We start from the raw sequence: 21572 nt of genomic DNA, 5'->3' as shown, positions 1-21572 counted from the left end.
CTGGGCAGCGGTTAAGCATAGCAGTTACTATAAATAGCAGTTACTATAAATGAAAATATGGTTTTGGGGATTGTCAGTCAGTCACAGGTTGTTCATCGCATGTTCATGAAAGCTTAGTCAAGCAGTGTTTTGTTTCATCATCGAACACACTGCTTCGGGCCTAGGGAAAAATGTAGGCATCTACATCTTGCTTTAATTCTTCGTTATTATATTGGTTCATTAAATTAAATATTCCTTTAATTATCAAATTCATGTTTATTTTTTCCTTCATGCCTGTTAATTAAATTATGAGTGAGTAATCGTTTTATAGGGCTAAGTAAGGGAAGCCATGTTTATACCATGATTGTTATGTGTTAAAGTTTGTAAATTTATAGATTATGTTTGAGTAATTCCAATTGATTTGTTCTTAATTGTTGATTCATGTAATTGGCCAATATCGTGGATTGATTATCTAGCTAATAGGAATTAGAATTGAAAGATCATATTCTTAGAGGCTTGGTGCAATAGGAAATTCTGATTATGTTAGCGACCGTACTGCATATGTTGGATTGAAAGTGTTAAGACCTAACCATAGGATTAGCATATACTTTAATCAGTCGGCCTAGTTTATTCATTATCCGATTGATTTGCGTTCTTGGATTGGTATAATCATGGTGGACCGAACATACGCACTAGACTTTTAATTCATTGTTAATTATACATTTATATTATTGTTTTGGTTTCATTAGTTTATAAACAAAAATTTACACTTTGTTTATTAAAATATTTTATAATAATTGGGCAAAAACTAATAGAACTGGTCTCCCTATGGGATCGACCCGTATTTGCTAGGTATCTACTAACAACAGACGCCGTGCCCTTGCGGTATCACTTTTTAATTCATCATCATCTAGACACAGTGCCTCTTCACCAAGTAGATCGCCACTATACATCAAGCGGTGCACCCTTTTGCGAGGAGGCTGCACATACAATTCAAGATTCAATTTCTAATATACAAATAGAAAATATGGTAATTCAAAGATCGACGAATACTCACAGCTACAAAATGATCAAGAATGACATTGGCAGCCATCCACTCTGAACGAGGTACCGCAAGAACCGGAACCTCTTCCTGCCTCCCCTCATCATCTATACAGCGGAGAACTCTGTCAGCGTAAGGGATATCGTCAGGGTCAGCCTCCTTAATCTTTAAACAGGTGAACATGATTAGGCAATACAAATGGTCAATTCAATTAGGGCAAGTACAAATATACAAAGTACAAAATTCAAAACTCAAGTTTCAAGCTTACCGGTGCCACAAAGCGAACTAACAGAGCATTCCTAAGGAGAAAATCCTTATAACGAGCTTTCCTATCTACAAAATCCTCCCAAGAAAGACAGAGCGAGCCAGCGTCATCCCGGTGTAGAGCTTTCACATAAGCCTTCTCCGCACTCGAGGCATCCAGCATCATTGACTCAGGAAGATCAAGAGGAACTAGCGGGTCGGCAGAGATATGCTGGTGAACAACTCCCTAACCCAAATACCATATAGGGAGATAGACCACCGAGATAACCACCCTCCGCTTAGTCAAGAAGCGGTGCCGAACTGCCGAATCTAGCGTGGGCACCCCATAAAAAGGGCGAAATACAACCTACAACAGAAAGCAAGCTTAGTCTACCTACATACGAAGTTCAACACTTCTCAAAACACAATCATACATCCCTAACATGGGTACTCCGCAAAGACTTGCGGAATAAATGCATGGAAGTGCTAGTGCGCTCCGCTCCAGCCCACAAAGCAGCAAACGTGTAAGTCGCACCATGAGGGCGAGCAGGCGCCAAGCCAGAAAAATGCTCATACGCCCAGATCTGTCAAAAGTAGGGAACAAGTCAACCCTACAAATCAAAATGCAAATACAAAATCCTAAGCCAAAGGAGTCGTGAATACCTCCAGCACCATCCTCAAGGCGGCGATGCCTGCCGATCCATCAAAGTAGTCATCGAGGCATTCTTCAGCTTGTACAAAAGGTGGATGTATGCCAAGCTACCCCATCTTAGCCCCTAGACAGATCCCAGATCCCTCAAAGGCTCTAAGTGGCGTGCCAACACACAGCTACCCTGGCCTGGAATAATCATTTGACAGACATGTATGAGCAAGAACAATCGAACCCTCTGCTATGTCGTAGCACCTGGTAGCTCAACACCAGGAAATATCTTTATCAACGGGCAAGAAGCCTCGGTTGTCGCAACGGGCCCAATTAAAGCCTGAACATCGGCGCTAACCCATCTCAAACCACTACCAAATCGGTTTTCCCTCTCATAGAAAGGGAGCCCGGTAATCATAGCAAAATCAAAGGGAGTGATCGTGATCTCCCCCAAGCGCATGTGAAATGTACAAGTGTTTTCCAACCACCAGTCCAAAATAACCTGCAACAACGCCTTGATGTTGGTATTTCCCTCAAAGCCCTGAATCGCCTCATAGAACAGGGAAAAGCCAGACTGCTCCAACAGAGCTCTCGTATCATCACGTTCCTAGATATGCTTGAAGGCCCTCATGAGCTCTTCCCGAGACCAAAATACTCGGATGTCTACTTCCTCAATCTATGAAAAACAGGCAAATCAGTACAAAATAAGAAAGTTCAAAAAGCAAGGGCTAAACAGAGTACAAAAATCATACCACACCCATGGGCGGTCGGTGAGACAAATGGTGCGTTCGGTTGAGCACCAGGTCCTCCGGTCTCCAGCCACGATTATTGAAAGGGATCTTATTTAGAGGAGAAGATCTTCGATAGGTATCTCCTCCAGCTCCCCTACCTCAGTATTAGAGGCATCCTCCTCGGCAGCCTGACTAGTCGAACTTTCGAGCATCTTCCTTCAAGTGCGACGAAGAGGCATGCTGAAATTCAAAATGCAACATTTAAAGTCAATCATGGGGGTTATCTTATACTGGATCACTCTATTTCAAACCTATTATCCCTAGTGGCGGTACAAATTAGCCAGGTACTCTCATTCCAGAAGATTAGTTAGAGCCTACACCAACACCAAGGCTATCTGTGCCTAAGAAATTGCTCAAATCTACATCAATATTTGGGGTATCCAAAGCCTGTCATTCCCCTAGCAAGACCCTTTGAGGTCTATATTAAAAAAAAAAAACCATTCAAGGCCTCTATACAAAATTGAAGTTCCATACTCTCTAACGGTTATGCCACGCAGGGCATCTACAATCCCAAGTGCAAATGTGAAATACAAGATACAAGATTCCAGTTCTAAGTTCCAACAGTTCAATTACTTACAATTTCCATACAATTTCCAATACAAAGTCAAAAGGTATAGCACCTACTACTATCAATATTTCAACATTTCAAGATACAAGTATACCATCAACATTTTCCAACATACCAATCCCGTAGGTATGAATGGCCTCCCCTCAAAAGTGGTCAAAAATCCAACATTTTTCGAATCTACACACAAAATCAAGAGCCCTTCATTATACCTACCCAAGGGAGCAACATTTCTAGACCTCATGCATACAAAAAATATTCAAAAGTACAAGAAACAATCCTACACGTACTCCTAAGGTAATCTCAAAAGCAAAAAGCTTGAATTACTTGCATGGATTCATATAGAGGCAAAGAGCAAGAACAAAGCAAGAACCGAAGAAAACCAAAAATTTGAGAGCACTTGAAATATGGTGAAGTAAAGGAGGAACTCGGCCAAACTCCCAAAGGAGTATATAAGCTACAATTGCACCAGACGCATGGCCTGTGCCAAGCGCAGTCTATGCTGCACGCACATCCAGGAATCTCCACGCGGTCCTTCGCACTGATTGTACGTACTTTGCTGCTACAGTTTTCTGCACCCGGAATCAAAAATCAAGTCAAAGTCCTTTCCGGCAGATATGGGTGTTCGTCTATTTCAACGACAAAGGTAGATAAGTATTTCATGCATCCAAGCTCCGAAAAATAAACGGAATTAGGCAAAATACTCCTATCGAACTCAAGCTCCGGGAAAATTAAGAAACACATCAAAGATCAAAAAATAATTCCCACTAGATATTTAAACACCATTCCCTAGTAGATTAAGGCAAATAAGTCCCAAGCGGCATTTCAAGCAAATTCAAGCGCCCAACGGACTCGGCCCAGGGTATTCAAAATTCAAAAAAGCATTCAAAATTTTCGATGCCAAGCTTCGTTCCAAACAAAGTTCGGAGAAGTTCAAAACCATACAAGATCCGAGTCATCACGCCAGTCAAAAGGCAGACTAAACCAGTATTATTTTCTAACACTTGTTTTATGCAAGTACTGGCGTACAAAGATTGGTCATGATTGCAAAACATCTAGACCGTTCTCCGTCCAATTTAAAAAACTTTGACTTTCGGTTTCCTAACCGTACGCTCAGTCAAAGTGGGGGCTTCTGTAGACACCTAATTTGTGTCTTCCTTTAGGGCCAATGACGAAACCGTTAGCCTAGATTCAAGGTTGGTGCAACTCTGAGTGGAAGTCCCAATTGCTAAAGTACAAAGAAATTATTCTAACTCCAAACATCCAAAATCCAATTCCCAAGTAAGTTCCTATCCCTGAACTTGGTACAAAATTCAATTCCCAAAATACAACTCTAAAATCCAAATACATCTCTCAAAACGGATACCACCATTGGTCTCCAAAGCCTATTTCCAATCAAAATACCATTAAGTAATCCAAATTTGGGTGTCGACCCATAAAATCGAGCATCCTGGGCTCCGACCTAAAATCGGGTTCAAACTGTACAAAAATCTCGAAAATGACGCACTTAATTCGTAAAAATCAAACCTTAACCTCCAAGAAAAACATCTTTTGCCATCTTCCAAAAAGGTACAAAAGTACAGCTGCCAACGCGCCCACAAAAGGACGGTGTCATCGTCCTTTGTTTGGCAGCTTGCGCTGCCTCGGGCGCCAGCAAGGCACCTGCGCCAGGCGCAAGCTACCTTTGCATTTTCAACCGCTTTCCTATATAAATGTACCCCAATTTTCTTCTGAATGGAGAAGAGGAGAAAATAATCAGAATACAATTAACGTCGTAATACAAAAATCACTCCACACATACTAATCCCCTACAAAATTAAATTTTTCTAAAGAGAAAAAAAATTTATATACCAAAGCAATTGAAAAAATATTTTGGAAGCATCAACCTAGCGAACCTAGGTAATCCGAGTCCCTAAATTATATTATTTCTAATTATCATGCTTTAATCTTTAAGTTTTTCAATAATCCAAGGATGTTTAGTGAATTCATAACTCATAAAAATTAGGATTTGTACAAAGTGAGTAACCTTTAAGGGCTACCATACTTGAATCTCCCTTAAATGGTATTCCATACACCATTTCCAAGTTCCATGTTTCAATCTTTAAGCTTTGTTCTCAATAAAACATGATTAGTAAGTGGAGGCTTTCATTATTGAAAGTGTTCCTCGCAACAATCATTATTCAATTCTTCAAAAAAATTTAACTTTATGAAAGTTTAAGGATGTTTGAAAAAGTGAAAACCCTTTTCCAAACTAGAACACATGAACATCCAAACTTTTTTGTTCAATATACAATTTCTATTTCCAATATTCAAAAATGTTTAAATGAGATCAAGTTCTCTTTAAACTGGAATCAATTTCAAATATGGAGCTTATTAAAGAAGAGACTTTTAACGCGAAAGTTCTAATCTTTAAGAGTTTAGCCTGCTAATTTCAATATTCAAATTATATATTCAAGTTGAAGTTCAATATTCAAGTTTTATTTCAATATTCAAGTACAAAATCAATGATACTTTTTACTGAGAAAACTCATTTCAAAGTTATATTCTTTCAAAGTTGGATCATTGAGGAGACAAGTCATACTTGAACAAGTGTCTCTTGTTTGGATTTCCAACATCATTGCAATTTCAATACTTTATTGCTTACTTCATTGCTTATTTCAGTATTGCACTTTTAAACTCTGCACCTTTCAGTTCCGCACCTTTAAATTCCGCACCTTTACTATTCATTCGGTTTACACCTAGTCCTTTTTCTAGGTGGTAATCTTTACTTTTCCGCACATTATTTTCTATTGTGATGTTTTGCTTTATGTGTTATTGTTTTCATCACTCAACATGCTAAATCAACAATTTACAAGTTCTAATCACGCTTAACAAAGATATTTTTTGGATAACCGAACTAGGTTCCCTAAATTGTACTTAAAGTAAAGTGATCACATACAAAGTAGCAATTTCTATGTTCTTAAAATGCATGCTCCCCGACCTAAACTTAGTACCTTGATTAGGATGATGCAATAAAATAATTCTTGTCTTATTTTAACCAACTTGTCAAATCAAATCAAATAAGTGTCTTATTCCCTTACCCGAGTCTCAATCGGTTTCAAGTCCTAATCTTATCCCGACTCACTTTTGATCTTTCCAAACCAGACCCATAAAGTTGTTTGGTGGCGACTCCGTCAAAACCTAATATTCAATAAACTTAGGGGTAGTTTCTAGCATATTTCATGTAATTTGGATTTCCTATTTTCTAAGTGCTCCAATCAATTTATATCACCAAGTTCAACCTTTGAATTCGACTCCCCTTTTGGAGTGGTATTGCAAAAATCAAGTCGAATACAAGCTTTTTGCTTCTTGATTTTTATTGACCAAGTTTGAGTTCTTGGCATGTACTAAATGGGACATGTCAAGGTCCCCAAACTTGCATTTACAAAATCCGAAATACAAATATCCGAATTTCTAAAGAAACAAGGCACATATACAAAAACAAATCCCTACTGCAAGTAAAGTCGAAGCCCATGCGAACGTGTTTGACCACAACGACCTTAGGTTCCATTGTGATCCATGATGTGGAGATCTCTCAATGTACATCCGCAGAGTAGGGATTGAGGGTTCGGGAGATATCTATACCTAGTATTTAAAAAGCAAAACCATAGATATTTAGATGACATGTGGTATCCCCTTTTTTCATTCATCCTTTGACATGTGGCATCCTTTTTTTCATCCATCATTTATTTTTTTCAATTGTTTCTCATGTTTATATTTTACAACTCTAGCACCTCTTTCACTTCATCTTCTCCATTCAATTTTAATTCATATAACATTATTCAATCTTTTCCACTTCATCTCTTTCTTTAACACTATTATTAATTCATCTATAATTTAATTTTATATATTCTTTTAACCTTCAAAATTCTCACCTATTAAATCATGTATTTCTACTCAAATACAAGCCTTCCAAAAATTAGAATTTTAAAAGACAGTTAAATAACCACTAGAACGGGCTCAAGAGCTAGTTTACTAATACAGGGAGTGCCCAACATTAGCACATAAGGGGGTCCTTACTAGTTCAATGCAACGACGAAAGGGACATGCGTTAGGCTAAATTACTAATTTGTATTGATTTTAATGCACATATAATATCTAACTATCATCAAATTAATCATTTAGATTGATTAAAGGTGCTCAACATCACCGGTTTGTCAAGATATTACCTTATTAGGCGTGAGTAATATAGCAGATTATGTGAACAGATTTATAATGGTGATGAAAGCAGTAAAAAATGTATATTTGCATGTTACAATATAGTTTTGGATATATTGTGATTCTCATGAACACATACCACTTGTACTTGCTAGATTTCCTTTTCTGTTTAGAACTTCCCAGCAACTGACTGATTGTTCCTCATTTCTGGTGCGATTCCTCCAAAGTATCCCCTTAGATTCCTTAGTTTAGGGTAAAGAATTAGCTATAACTTCGGCAGTGAATGGGATGGTTTGAGTGTTTAGACGGACAGAGGCTTGATAACAAGAGTTAACACGGAGGGACATATTAAAGCTTCAGTTAATACTCAAGCTTAAGGGGTGTGGCGCTAATTGTTGAATATTTGGTACCGATTTCTAGAGTTAAGAGGGTTGTATTTATAGTGCAAATGGCCGAATAAAGATAGACGTTTGAAGAGATTGAATCTACTGAAACTGCAAAGCCAACGCTAGAAAATTATAGCGCTAGCCTGACCAGCGCTGGAAATTAACATCGCTGGTAAGGATGCATCAAATGTGTTATACTCTGAGTCAGCGACAACTTATTCTAGAATTCTATCCGTGCCATGATTGGGCGAGAACCAAATTATAGCGCCTCAAAAGTGTGGAGTAGGTGTTGGTTCTCTAGAAATAAATGCGCGTGTGTGCCACGCGCTAGAAGTTTCTAACGCTGGTAAATTCTATCCACGCGTTTTTCTAGATTCTTTCGGTTTATTTCGGGTTTTATCTCTTTCAGTGTTTTATCTCTTCTGTGATATTAGTTGAAGTGCAACTCTTATCTTTTTCAAAGGAATAATTGTAGTGGAACGTAATCTCCTCGAATATCTATCTTATGCGGTTGTCATATCTAATAGCTGTTCAGCATGACAATTACTATTAATGGATTGCAACATCACAACAAAAAAAATGTTGTTGGCTCAGTGGGTTTTAGGCTTTGATTAAGCCATACTCCTTACTAGAGGAAATGGGTTACATTACACAGCTGAGAAAATGTTAACATTTATTTGTTTTCTTTTCTTTTGATTTATATATTCCTTTTATTTACGCTATTTTATGCATGTTAATTGTTTCTTTTACTTCTCTTTCATTATTAAATATCTTTTGGTTTTTAATCCCTTTTCTAATATTTTAGTTTTTTGTATCTGCTAATAATTCACTTATTAAAATACGTTTTTTTCACTTTATTTTAAAAAAGTTTTATGTCCAATAAGCTATTTGATAATTTGCTAGCTATCAGATTCTACATGATTAATAAGTTTATTTAGGGCTTGGAAGTTCTAATAAGGGCTTACAAGTTCATCTCAAGTTTGCTTTCTTGCAATTAGATATCAGGTTCTTGCCAACGCAATGTTTAGCTATTTACAAAAAATATTCATCTGCTAATTCATGTCCATGCATTTGAAGACAAACATATTTTGTGTGTTTTTACCTAAACCAATTATACAAATACTTATTAATTTTTATTTTCTAATTAATTTTTAAAAGCAACTAATTAACGATCCTTATATTTTCTTCAAATTCGGATAAGTTTTTATTTTGTTGACAAAGGTACAAAAGAGACTAGTCTTAAATCCCCCTCTTTGTATCCAATGACTTTCCAAAAGCTTCGCATAAGCGTTTAAAATTGTCTCAACGCAATATCCTCTACCTTTGACCATTTCCTTAGCTCACAAAATTATTCTTTTAAAATCACTAATAATGTATAAAGCTTATTATGTAACTCTTTAAAATGTTCATCCACCACTTTTTGTAATATAAAAAGTTAATCAAAACATGTTAAAAGTTACAAAAAGTAAGGTACATGTTATCCCGATGCATATTGTAAACCTAATGCGTGCTTATAAGTTTATAACAAAAACGATTTTTAATTTTGACTAGCTTATAATTACATGACGTACATATATAGCAATTAAATTTATAATGCCTCTTTTTATGGAGTATGTAAAATTATGTTTCATAGTTGAGTTGCATTGAATTTATCTTCAATTACTCCATAGCTATTATCATTATAAAAACAAAATATAAACAACATTTAACTTAATCATGTATTCATATATTTAACTTAGAATAAATAGTAAAATATTCCACTTATAATGTGCGCGTACAACCGTACATTGAAACCTTATTCATGTTCGTTGGTCACCAGCGGACCCAGTAACTGGGCCCTGGAGAGGCACGTGCCCCACCATTATTTGCAAAATCAATTAATAGCTATACAAACTTTGCGTGCAACTTTACAACTATAAACATGTGTTGTCTTGGTGGTTTAGGGTGAGCATGGATCGGGTACCCGAACCAATAACATATCTGATTGAGTAACCGATAACTAATAATGCGAAAATTGATATTTATGAACCGAATTGTTAGCTTCGGGTACCCGTACTTCGGGTACACAAATTTTTGTATCGGATATCGGGTACCCGTTATGATATCCAATTAGAAAAAATACACTTTATAACTAGATTATTATAATATTATTCAACACTAAAAACCAACATTAGCACATGATTTTGACTACATTACTAATGATATTACAATTTACTACAATTATACATTGATATTAATATTTAGGATTTTAAGCTGTTGGAAAAAAATATTTAAATTGAGAAAAAACATAAAAGACAGCTTATCAGATCGTTTTCGGGTACCCGTTATTTATAAAACGATATCCTTAACCATATCCAATGACCTAATTTCGTAACGGGTACCCGAACCGATAGCATATCGGTTCCGGTACCCACTTTTTCAGATCGGATATCGGTTTAGGTTTCGGCTTTTTGATTTTTCGGATAGTTTTGCTCAACCCTGGTGTGGGCTTCATTTAAAGCGTAATACTTTCCTGTTTGCTCCACTTCTCTTTGATTTATTTATTTTTTGTTTTTATCCCTTTCCTATTCTATTTGTTTTCCATATCTCTTTACTTTTTCTATTTACGTTTTCCAAATTTGTGCAACAAAATAAATAAATAAATAAATATATTTTTTATTGTACAATTAATCTTTTTTGTGATGTACTGTTGTACAGTTGTATTAGCGTTGTAGGACCCCAAGTTATGGTCCGAGCATTGATTCCCCATAACGAATAGGTTAGCTCCAACCAAAAAAGGAGAAAGTATTTTCGGATATCAGATATGTGCTTGCAAATACATATCATAGCAAAAGACAAAATAGGAAAAAAGACAAAAAAAAAATAAATGGTACTTTTTATTTACAGAATGGTACTTTTTTTACAGAATGGTACTTCTTTTTTACAAAATGATACTTCCTATTTTGTCTTTTAGTTATTTGTCTTTTAGCTGATATGTGTGTTGCCACATATATCTGATATGCGTGTTGCCACATATATCTGATATGCGAAAAAATAACCTCCCAAGAAAGGCATGGGAGTCTTTGGGCATTGCTTTCTTCTCTTATTCCATTAATTTCTAGTTGGATGTAAAACGTTCTCCTAGGACTTCTCAACGAGCGAGCACTAAAACAAGAGTTTTGCCAGGCATGGAAGGCCATGAACCCTCGTAAATTTTCTTTGCCAAAAAGGGAGATTTTCTTTGCTGAAGCAAGAGATCCGGATATAATTAATGGCCAAGTGGTTGAAAATTTTAGTTTAGTTTTAATTAATGATCCGGATAGAATTAATTATATGTTGTAATTTAGTTTTAGGGCTATGGTATTGAACTTTTATTTTCTAACGTTAGAAAAATTTGAGCCTACATGTTATTAACACTACCCAAATCAAGTGTTAAAAATTATACGTATGAAGTTATTTCGAAGTAACTAAAAATGAGGATTAGTTTACTTCAATTTTAAAGTAATATTTAGTTGAAGCCTTGAGGGTGCCCTACCCATCTTTAATTGCTAGATCCGCCACTAGGCGTACATAATATATTCATCAGGTGAACAATGAGTTGTCACTAAGCATTATGCACCTGATATAATCCAAATTGTGTATATTTCTAGTCGTATCAATACAGGTTTGGGGGTCTAGATGAATCAATGATTTTAAATCAGGTAAGTTCGAGCAAAATAAATCCAAAATAAATTTATAATGTAAGTACTTGGTAATGGTTAGTCAAATGCATCCCCTCTTCCCCTTGACAAACATAATATACCATTAATAAGATAAACTTCTTTCCATTATTTATGTCAGTATTTTTGATAATTCACCAATATTTGTCCATACTCCAATTTAAAGACATTTATTTGAACCACTTTTATTTATTTTTTGTGTTGTTAAAATCTTCCCAAATCAAGAAAACTTGTAATGTTTGAACAACCAATCAAAAAGCATCTGACAAATCACATAATGATCATAATTTATACCTGCGCAGCACAAAATCTTTGCATAATCTTGATCAATTTTTATTTTATGATATCACATTCGGTTTATTCCGTTACTCTATTAACTCCTTTTGTTGTTTTCCTCCTTTAATAACACAACCTCCTTATGTGGAGCGCTTAAAGCCGCCCCACATTACTCAAAACCGCTCCACTATTTTACTTTAATATCCTTATATAATGAAACTTTTCTCCCAAATTAATTACCCCATCTATTTTGAAGAGAGAAAGTATCTTCATCCAAACCACCACCATACACCCATAAAAAAATATTATTTAAACCAAGCAATTTTATTTGTCAATAAGTACATTAATCAATAAATAAAAAAAATACTAATTTAATTTTGATTCCACAAACTTATGCATTCTAAGTTTACACCATGGTAGAGACTTATGCATTTTAAGCTCACACCATGGCATAGACTTATGCATTTTAAGCTCACACCATGTCATAGACTTATGCATTTTAAGCTCCTACCATGGTACGAGCTTAAAATTCATAAGTCTGTACCATGGTACAAGCTTAAGATGCATAAGTCTCTTAATCTTTTCTCCGAAACAAATTACATCAAATTCAACAACAAATCAAAACATTAAATAGTATAGACTTATGAGTTTTGAGCTCCGACCATGGTATACACTTATGAAGTTTAAGCTCCTTCCATGGTACGAGCTTAAACTACATAAGTCTATACCATGGTCGGAGCTCAAAACTCATAAGTCTGTACCATGGTACAGGCTTAAACTTCATAAGTCTGTACCATGGTACAAGCTAGAAATGCATAAGTTTCTGAATATTTTTTTCCGAAAAAAAGTCCTCTTGTGAATTTGATGTTCCACCGGTAGTCTCGGCCATGTAAAAATTATTTCATATTATGTTTAGGGTGGGCGGTAAAAAGGGAAAAGGTAAAGGATAATGGTAAATGCTAAAATGATGGGGTAAATAAAGGGGGTATATGGGTAAAATATTAGGGCGGTTTTGAGTAATATGGGGCGGTAAATAGTAAGCCCCCTACTTATTTACTTTTAAGTTTTAAAGATGCGATCTCAATTAGACACTCTAGCTTCACCAAATGCATGTCCGTCAGCAGCCTCGTTTTTGACATTTTGAGGGCCTTAAGCAAAATAAGGGATTGGGACCCCTTCCAAAATGATACTTCTTTAACTGAAATAATAACAAATATTTTTTGTTAAATCCATAATATTGTTGAATTCAAGTAAATAAAGAATTATTATATCTCTTTTGCAGGATCCTAGAATTTCAAAATATTGCTTTAGTCGATGTCTTGAAATATTTCAATAAAATAAATACTTACTTGATTTCAAGATAATATATTTGCATAAAGAGATTTTTATTTTATTTTTAAATAAAAGTTCATTTTGAGCATATAAAAGTATCCGTTAATTTCATCTTCATTAAAATTTGATATCTATTTTAAAACTGATAGACCCATAGTCCATCAAATAAGCATTTTTCACCGACATATAATTACATCAATTAGATCTGAACTAAAAGTCAAATACTACGTACATAAAATCAGCGTAAAACTTCATTATCTTGTAAAGGATTAAAAGACAGAGCTTATACAAATAATGGGTTTAAATAATTGAGACAATATACGTACAAAGTATTATAAATGAGAAAATTAGGTGCTAAAATACAAATTTAAATAAAAAAAATTACAGTACAAGCTAACAAACACAAAAATAAAAAATATGGACAAAGTTAAAAAAAAATAATTAAATAAATAAAAGAGGAGTTGAACGAATTAATTTTAAAATCAAAATTTTATTATTCAAATTAATTTCCGATCAAGTTTACATTCATGGATTCAAATCTAGGTAATAAAATTTTAAAACTTTTCAATTTTAACAAATTTTATGGTGGTTTTTAATCATGGATTCCTAATTAAATTGCTAATTAATTATGAAAATCAAATCAAATTCTAAATTATTCGAATTTCAACAAATTAATTACAATTACATCCCTCAAAAAAAATTTAATTACAATTACAAATTAGGTTGTATAATTAACAAGGTTAGGCATTAAAATTGTTAAACATATACAGTAGGTCAATCATAGATTCAAGATTTACAAACAAGAATCGCAAATATTTAATTTAACATCCTAAAAATTATAAATTTTGCGTTCTAAAACCTAAAACTTCTGAAAAGTCATAGTTAGGCTTCGAATTTGTGAAATCTGGGTTCGGCATCAAATCTATGATTTTAGTCAAAATTTTAAAACGCCATTTACATGCGAACGTCACTATAAAATTATACGATTCCGACCATTATTGACTAAACTGCCGAAAATCCCTGCGAACATATAATTAAATAATCTCACGAATTTGCAATTTATTACAAAAATCGAAATAAATCAACCCTTTAATTCATTGAAAATTTATAAAATTTAACCATGTTAACTATAATTGATTATGGAATTAATTAGAGGCTCGTGATACCACTGTTAGGTTATGATACATATAAAGCATATATATTTCATGCGAAAAACCATAAAGCCAGGAATCCAAATTAATTGCCACATAACAATTAACATAATTTAGGATGCATACATTTGTAGCGTGCCCTCCCTAGCTGCTCCCGAACCGAACAAGAACAAGTTTAGGACTCCAAGTGTAGTCCCTCCGTAGATAGTCCACAGCACGTTCGGATCCACCTTAGATTTAATTAACTAGAATTCAACCTAAGGTTTTAAGTTACTCGAATATAATTTGTGGCAAATTATTAACTTTAGTTTTAACCTTAAAACTATGTATGAATACTTGAATTGGGTGATTATAAATTGTGAATGCCATCACCTATTTTTAGGGTTGGATTATTGGAACTAGAAGCCTACTAGGTTTCAATTAATCTAATCCTATTAGAATTAGACATTAATTAAAACTATTAAGTTAATGTTTAATTTAACAACTACTACGTAACTCTATAGCTTTAGGAAATTAATCTTTAATCTAATCCTAATTGCTTAAGGATTCGATGCATGCACGAACTCAACGCACAACGCACGCACAGCCCACGAGGGGCGCTAGGCGCGCGCCACGCGGAGAAGGCTCGGCCCAGAAGCGCTGCAGCCCAGGTGGGCGTGCTAGCCTGCTGGCCTCGCATGGGCCTGGCCTTGCGCTTGCTTGGCTGGGCCTTGCGATTGCTGGCGGGCTGCCTTGCTGCTTTGCGGGCATGGGCTTGCTAGGCGCAGGCCTGGCTTCGTGTTGGGCCTTGCGTCTAGCAAGCTCGTCCGATGTTTATTTCGTACGACGCGCTTCCGATTAATTTTCTGATTCCGGAATTCATTTCCGGTTTGAACAATATTTAATATTTCCGATTCCGGAATTATTTTCCGTTTCGAACTAATATTTAATATTTCCGATTTCGGAAATATTTTCCGATTCCGACAATATTTTCGTTTCCGGCAATATTTCCGATTCCGGCAATATTTCCATTTCCGATAATATTTTTAGATACGTACCATGTTTCCGTTTCCCGCAACATCTACGACTTGGATAATATTTATATTTCTGATACGATCCATATTTCCGTTTCCGGCAATATCATCGTTTCCGGAGTATTCATAATTTGCCTTTGACGATTTCAGCTCCCACTGGAACCGAGATCCGTCGATTCCGAATATCCATAAATGGAGTATTTAATTCACTTAAATACTTGATCCGTTCACGTACTATTTGTGTGACCCTACGGGTTCAGTCAAGAGTAAGCTGTGGATTAATATTATTAATTCCACTTGAACTGAAGCGGCTTCTAGCTAGGCATACAGTTCACTTGATCTCACTGAATTATTAAGTTGTATAATTAATTATTACTGAACCGCATTTATTAGACTTATCATTGAATGCATACTTGGACCAAGGGAATTATTTCCTTCATGAATTGGGTGATAACACCAAAAAAATAAAAAATAAATATACAGCCAAGAAATAACGTTGCATCGCTACATTTTACATGATCCATAATTCCATATATGTATACTAACTTTATGCACGTTGTTTTACTAATTGGGAGGGGACTGGAACAATCCGCCCATAAACCTTTAACTGCGTTGATGATGAGAAGGTCGTCGCCCTCAATCTGCAAATGATCTATGTTGAGTCGTGGAGCTTCCTGAAGTCCTTTATGTAGAGAAATTGCCTCAGCCATAAAAGCCTGAGTATGACCAAGGTTGAAAGTCCAAGCAGAGATAGACTTCCCAGTACTCTCGCGAATAATAATTCCTGCTCATGCTGATGTAGATTTACTTGAGCCGTCGAATTTGAGTTTGAAAACACCCGTCGGAGGGGGGTACCAGCGTACCATTATAGGGGATGAAGGTGGAGGAGGAGTAGTGGAAGTGTGTGAGGTGAGAGGGGTGCCTTTAAGTTGGTGATGGTCGGTAATAACTCGAGTCTCCCATTCATGATAAGCGGAGTAACCTTTATGAAAAATTTTAATAGGATTGAAAGAGGCATTATTAAAAATACAGTCATTCCTCTCCTTCCATAATGTCAATAAAAGAAAGACATATTTATATAAGGTAGTGGGGTACTTCCTTAGAAGTTTTAGCGTTTTAAGGAGATCATGGGTGGTTATTGAATAATCCAACCAATGTTTGGTAAGGGAAAGACTCCACATAGTTCTAGAAGAGGGGCATTGCATGAACAAATGATTTGTAGTCTCAGTGTAAGTATTACAAAGGGACATTCATAAAAAAGAAATATGTTCCTTTTATGAAGAGTGTCTCTAAATGGTATACTGTTGTGACAAAATCGCCAAAGGAAACTAGCAATTTTGGGTGGAATGTCTAGTTTCCAGATCCAATTATAATGCCAGTTTTGAGAATTCTTTTCTAAGTCATGAGTTAACCAGGTAGCAGATTTGACAGGGCATTCCCCTGACGAGGTTGCTCCCCAAACAGGTGAATCCTCTAATTCAGTCGATGGAATTGGGAGACCCAAAATTTTCATTGCTAAGTGATGAGGAACAACGAACAACAATTTGATTCGATCCCATTCACGACTGGGAAGAATGAAATCGAAAACTAAAAGATCACTATTGATGGAATTGATACTCAACTTAAGGTGATGTAGTAGATTATCCCTAATTTCCTAGTTATCTAACCAGAAATAAATAGATTTACCATTCCCAATTTTCCATCATATTCCTTTGCCAAGAATTTCTCTTGCACTACAATTAATCATTGGATAAAGAATAGAGAGTTGAACGCCATATAATATTATTAGAAGATTAAACCATGAGTGAGATTCGGATAAAACCAAATAAATCTGGAAAAGTGGAAGTAAAACACCAGCACTGGAAAATTCCAGCGCTTGGCAAGCACGCGCCACAATTATTCCAGCGCACCAACAAAAGCGCCATAATTTTCTGACGCTGCAATTTGGTTCTCACCTATTCACGCAAAAATAAAGTTTTAATCCAACTGCAAAAAACCGATCTGACGCTGCATTGTTAAGCGCTGAAAATTTCCAGCGCTCCTGATCAAAGCACTAGAAATTTACAGCGCTACTATGTTCTTTTCAGAAAACTCCCATTTCTTCAAACTTATCTTATTTCGGCCTATTACAGTATAAATAGAGGCCTCTGAAACCCCGAAAAATACAGACAATCCTCTTAAAAACCCCTAAGCTTGAGTATTGACCGAAGCTTAACCATTCTCTCTCTATCCCACATTTTCGATAGTTTGCCGTAATAACACACCCTTAAGCAGACTCTGCCCGAACGATTGACCAGCTAAGTCTCAGTACTGCCGAAGATCTATCCCAATACCTAGCCTAAACACTCAAAACTCTGGAAGAATCTCGTCCCGCAGTCAGTCAGTTACCAGGAGGTTCGAAACCTAAAAGGAAAGCTAGAAAAGTCAAGTGGTTAGTGTTCCTGAGAACCGGAGTATAGCTTACGCTATACTGTAACCTGAAATCTACTTTTTATCGCTATTACCACCATGTAAATTTGTTCGCATAATCTGTTTTATCAATCACGCCTAATAAAATAATCTCTGGAATAATATGATATTGCTAGGCTCCTTAAATAAACCTAAATCACTCTTTTGACGTTGTTTAGTTAATTATATGTGCATTAAAATTAACGCAGATTAGTAATGTAGTATAACGCATGTCCCTTTCATCATCACATTGAAATAGTAAGGACCGTCACGTGGGCTAACGCTGGGCACTCCCTGTATTAGTAAACGTCCCCCCAACTCTCAATCTCTACTCCGCTGGATGAACGTTGAACGATTTCCACATCAGGGATAACAAGGGAACCTATGGCCATTGTTAGTCAAATATGTCTGCACTCCATGAATATCACGACAACCGGGTTTTGTCAGTTTTCCTCAGTGTTTTTGAAAACTGAATGACGACTCCTACAGACTAGTAAAAAGAGGCTAATGCCCACAGTTAGTCTCTGTTTTACTTAATATTTCTTGCTACATCCGGAAGGAAAAAGGTCGTGCGGGTCGTATACTTTTCTAGAGGCGCCCCATCTTTTCTTTCGACCCCCTCACAGGTTCGAGTCTCGCCTTATGCAAAAAATCTTGTTGGGAGACTCACCCACCATAAGCAAGGTGTGCAATAAACATATAAATTGAGGGGAAAAAACTTTATTACATGTTTAACGAATTATATGTTTCATACCAATAAACATATATAACCTGTCCAAAATATATGAAAAGGGACTAATTTATTGGGAGATCACCGTTTTTTATTACATTGAGGGGAAAAAAACTCATTTTAAAAAAAAAACTCATTTAGTACACATTTTTTTTTAAAAAAAACAAATTACTTATATGTGATTACATAAGTAATGGTGGATTACTTGTGTAGAGAAAATGCATTTTCAACGACTAGAGAAAATCCATATCCACCATTTGGGCCCAAGCCTGATAATAATGCCCGTTCAATGTTTTCTCGGTCCCATAGGCAAAGTGGTGATGCGTTGTGCATTATCAGGTGGTTAGATCTTGAATGGCTAAACTACCCACGTAAATAATCTGGATGAAAATTGAATTTTTTTTAGCAAAATAGTAACTACAATGTACAACACCGTAATATAATCGAAGTAAAGAAAAAAAATTAACTTACAAGCAACATAGTGCATCCACCATATGCCTCCTTTGATGTGTGGAAGTAGTGACTATGGTACCTCACCAGCCATTTCAACACATACGCCCCCCAATTATATTCTCGTGCATGTTTTTCAGCCTTGTCTAATACACGTACATGCAATATACTTATATGTCTCGATTTAGACGTCGAACATAAAACCATGCCTAGTGCGTACAGGAGGAAGTGTTTTTGAAATTCATACTTTTGTGTTGTATCTTGGAAAATATTTCGAACCAACTCCGACTCTGAAATACGAACATTAACCGTGTATTTTGCGTATTGCTTCTTTAGCCCTTCCAACACATCCCCATTGGCCTGATGTGGGTAATTAAGGTATCCCCCTGCTCTAAAACCTAAAACACACCAAAACTTTCCTTTGTCTACCTTTACCGAGTAATTGTCCTTAATTCACCAAGATCACATCTCGACCTAACACACTAAAAAAACAAGTGTTACTGTTTAACTGAATTAACTAAAGGGACAAATAGGTTAATCAACATATTTCAATGTATACCTTATTAGATGCGCCTAAAGGTTGAGGATGTTGTAGACCTCCTTAAACTCCTATTACGGGCCTTACACTTTTTTTTTCTTGCACTTCCTTAGTATACTACTTTGACTCTTCCCCAAGTCCTAAGATAAAAATATTTTGGATTTTTACTTAATATTATTGTGTATATCATACTATGTTTAATTTGAAAGTGTTACATCAATCGTCATAAACGAGCATAAATTTAAATTGTGAATGACAAAAATGTAATTAAATTTTGTTAAAACAATACTTGACCATGCCAAACTAGTCACAACTCATGCAATTCCTTAGCCAATATGCACACAGTTTTATGCCTTAGTCAATATACACATGGGTTCATGCCATCCACCATCCCAAAACCTCAACTTTGACCATGCCAGACTAGTCGCAGCTCATCTCAGCACCTAGAATGAGTCACAACCAACGAAAAAGTAAAATACGTTTTATGCATATGTAATAAGATAGTATGAAAAAGTAATCAGTTAGTTTTAAAAATGTTAGTATTCGGTTGGATTCGTTTCACGTTATCTTACACAATCCAACAAAGATGCAATTCTACATAAGTCAACATATTAAAGGGTTTTCATTGGTTTACACAATCCAACAAAGCAAAGGGTTTTCATTGGTTTACCTTCAATAACACCATGGAGCGCTCTCTGTTTGTTTGCAACTGTGATGAACGTGTAATGTAAAGAATTCCAAAGGACCGCAATCCCACCGGTAAATCCTAAAGCCTCGACTTTGCTTGCTGAATCAAATTGGGGGATCTGCATGAAGATTTCTTCACCATTCCGTTTCAAAAATGTCGTATGCATGTGTTAGAACCACGATATCAGGGGATTGATCATCCATTAGTTGATCAAAGTCCCCTCTGAACCATCTTCGAGCAATCCCCCTTGAATTCCATAACATGATGACCATAAGCCGGTTCAACTTTGGGAGGCTAGTAGTTTTAACCTTGGCATTGAATGAAATGTTATCCTCTGTGACAAACCTTTCAAGGTACGGGTTATACATCTCATACACATTGTCCCACAATTTTAATGCACCCATCAACTTGTCAGACCCCTTCTTCCATCCCCAAGCACAGGACAGGGAAATATGTCGGATCCCCTCTTTGTTACAAGTGAATAAGGTGATATTGTTACAACTTAATTCATATTGGGCCCTAACCTATTCTTCAGGAATGAGCAACCGAAAATGTTTCCCAAGTAATATTGGTTCCGGATCGGAGAAGAATTGAAGCTGCGAAGGTATAACAAGCATATCCAACCTTTGTATCCACCATCGTAGGATAATTCCGGCAACTTTGGACGTCGAATAAACATCTTGAAATGATAGAATGTGTGCCGGAATGAGTTCACCCTCGGCACTCGGAAAAACCATGAATAGGTTACACAAACTTTGGGGGACCTCCAATGGATTCATCAGAATATCCCTCTTGGTGAAAGTGGAAATGTTGTAGGGTTCCCCCTGGATTCCGATCCCATACTATTTTTTCATGTTAATATGAATACTGGGAAGGTTAAGCTAGGAGGGGTTGTGGTGGTTACACCCGTCCAATGAGTGCTTAATTCAAGAATGTGAACGGGTCTTGTTGGGGGAGCTGGTGGAGATCGAATGGGGTTCAATTATTCCGGAAATTCGGTGAGCTAGGTTAGAACTAGAGGAACTATAGGAAGAAATTTCTGGAAGGGGAAGATTCGTTTAGATATCTAGAGATGCTGGAAGGTGGCACGTCTCCCTTAGCTCGTCAATCACTTTTTTAGAATACATGGGATGAGCTTTGTTAAAATACTACAAGACAAGGTAAAATATAAGTTAATATACAATATTAGTCATTATTTAGAAGCTAAATATACAATGTGAAGTAGGTAACAGTGGGTGCAACACTCAGTCTTTCCTTATAAATGTGCATCAGGCATGGCAAACACAAAATTAGGGCCGATAGTATGTATAGTATAAGTGAATAACAAAAAGCTTAAGAACCTAAAGAAGGAGCTGAAAGGAATGACTTTGGGTGTTCAAGCAGCTGACATCAAAACTTAATAGGA

General features: G+C 36.0%; 1 protein-coding gene across 5 annotated transcripts; it reads right to left on the bottom strand.

Annotated features, from left to right (window-relative positions):
- Positions 1-695: 695 nt before the first annotated feature.
- Positions 696-8050, bottom strand: LOC130462818 (uncharacterized). 5 transcript variants are annotated; one of them, XR_008923630.1, is made up of 7 exons: positions 7597-8050; positions 4788-4990; positions 2657-3832; positions 1928-2580; positions 1290-1848; positions 1037-1186; positions 696-959 (listed from the first exon to the last, which is right to left on the bottom strand). XR_008923630.1 is itself a non-coding variant. In XM_056831743.1 (6 exons), exons 4-6 carry the CDS (start codon positions 1449-1451, stop codon positions 828-830), a joined length of 444 nt encoding a protein of 147 aa, XP_056687721.1. In that variant the 5' UTR covers positions 1452-1848; positions 1928-2580; positions 2657-3832; positions 7597-8050; the 3' UTR covers positions 696-827. The 5 variants fall into 5 exon arrangements, 2 of the variants coding, with proteins under 2 accessions (XP_056687721.1, XP_056687722.1); XR_008923631.1 differs by lacking the exon at positions 4788-4990 and having other exon boundaries at positions 1037-1145; XR_008923632.1 differs by lacking the exon at positions 4788-4990 and having other exon boundaries at positions 1037-1128.
- Positions 8051-21572: the final 13522 nt, after the last annotated feature.

Source organism: Spinacia oleracea, chromosome 6 (assembly GCF_020520425.1).
Source record: "Spinacia oleracea cultivar Varoflay chromosome 6, BTI_SOV_V1, whole genome shotgun sequence".
NCBI lineage: Eukaryota > Viridiplantae > Streptophyta > Magnoliopsida > Caryophyllales > Amaranthaceae > Spinacia > Spinacia oleracea.
This window is presented reverse-complemented; position numbering and strand designations above follow the sequence as displayed.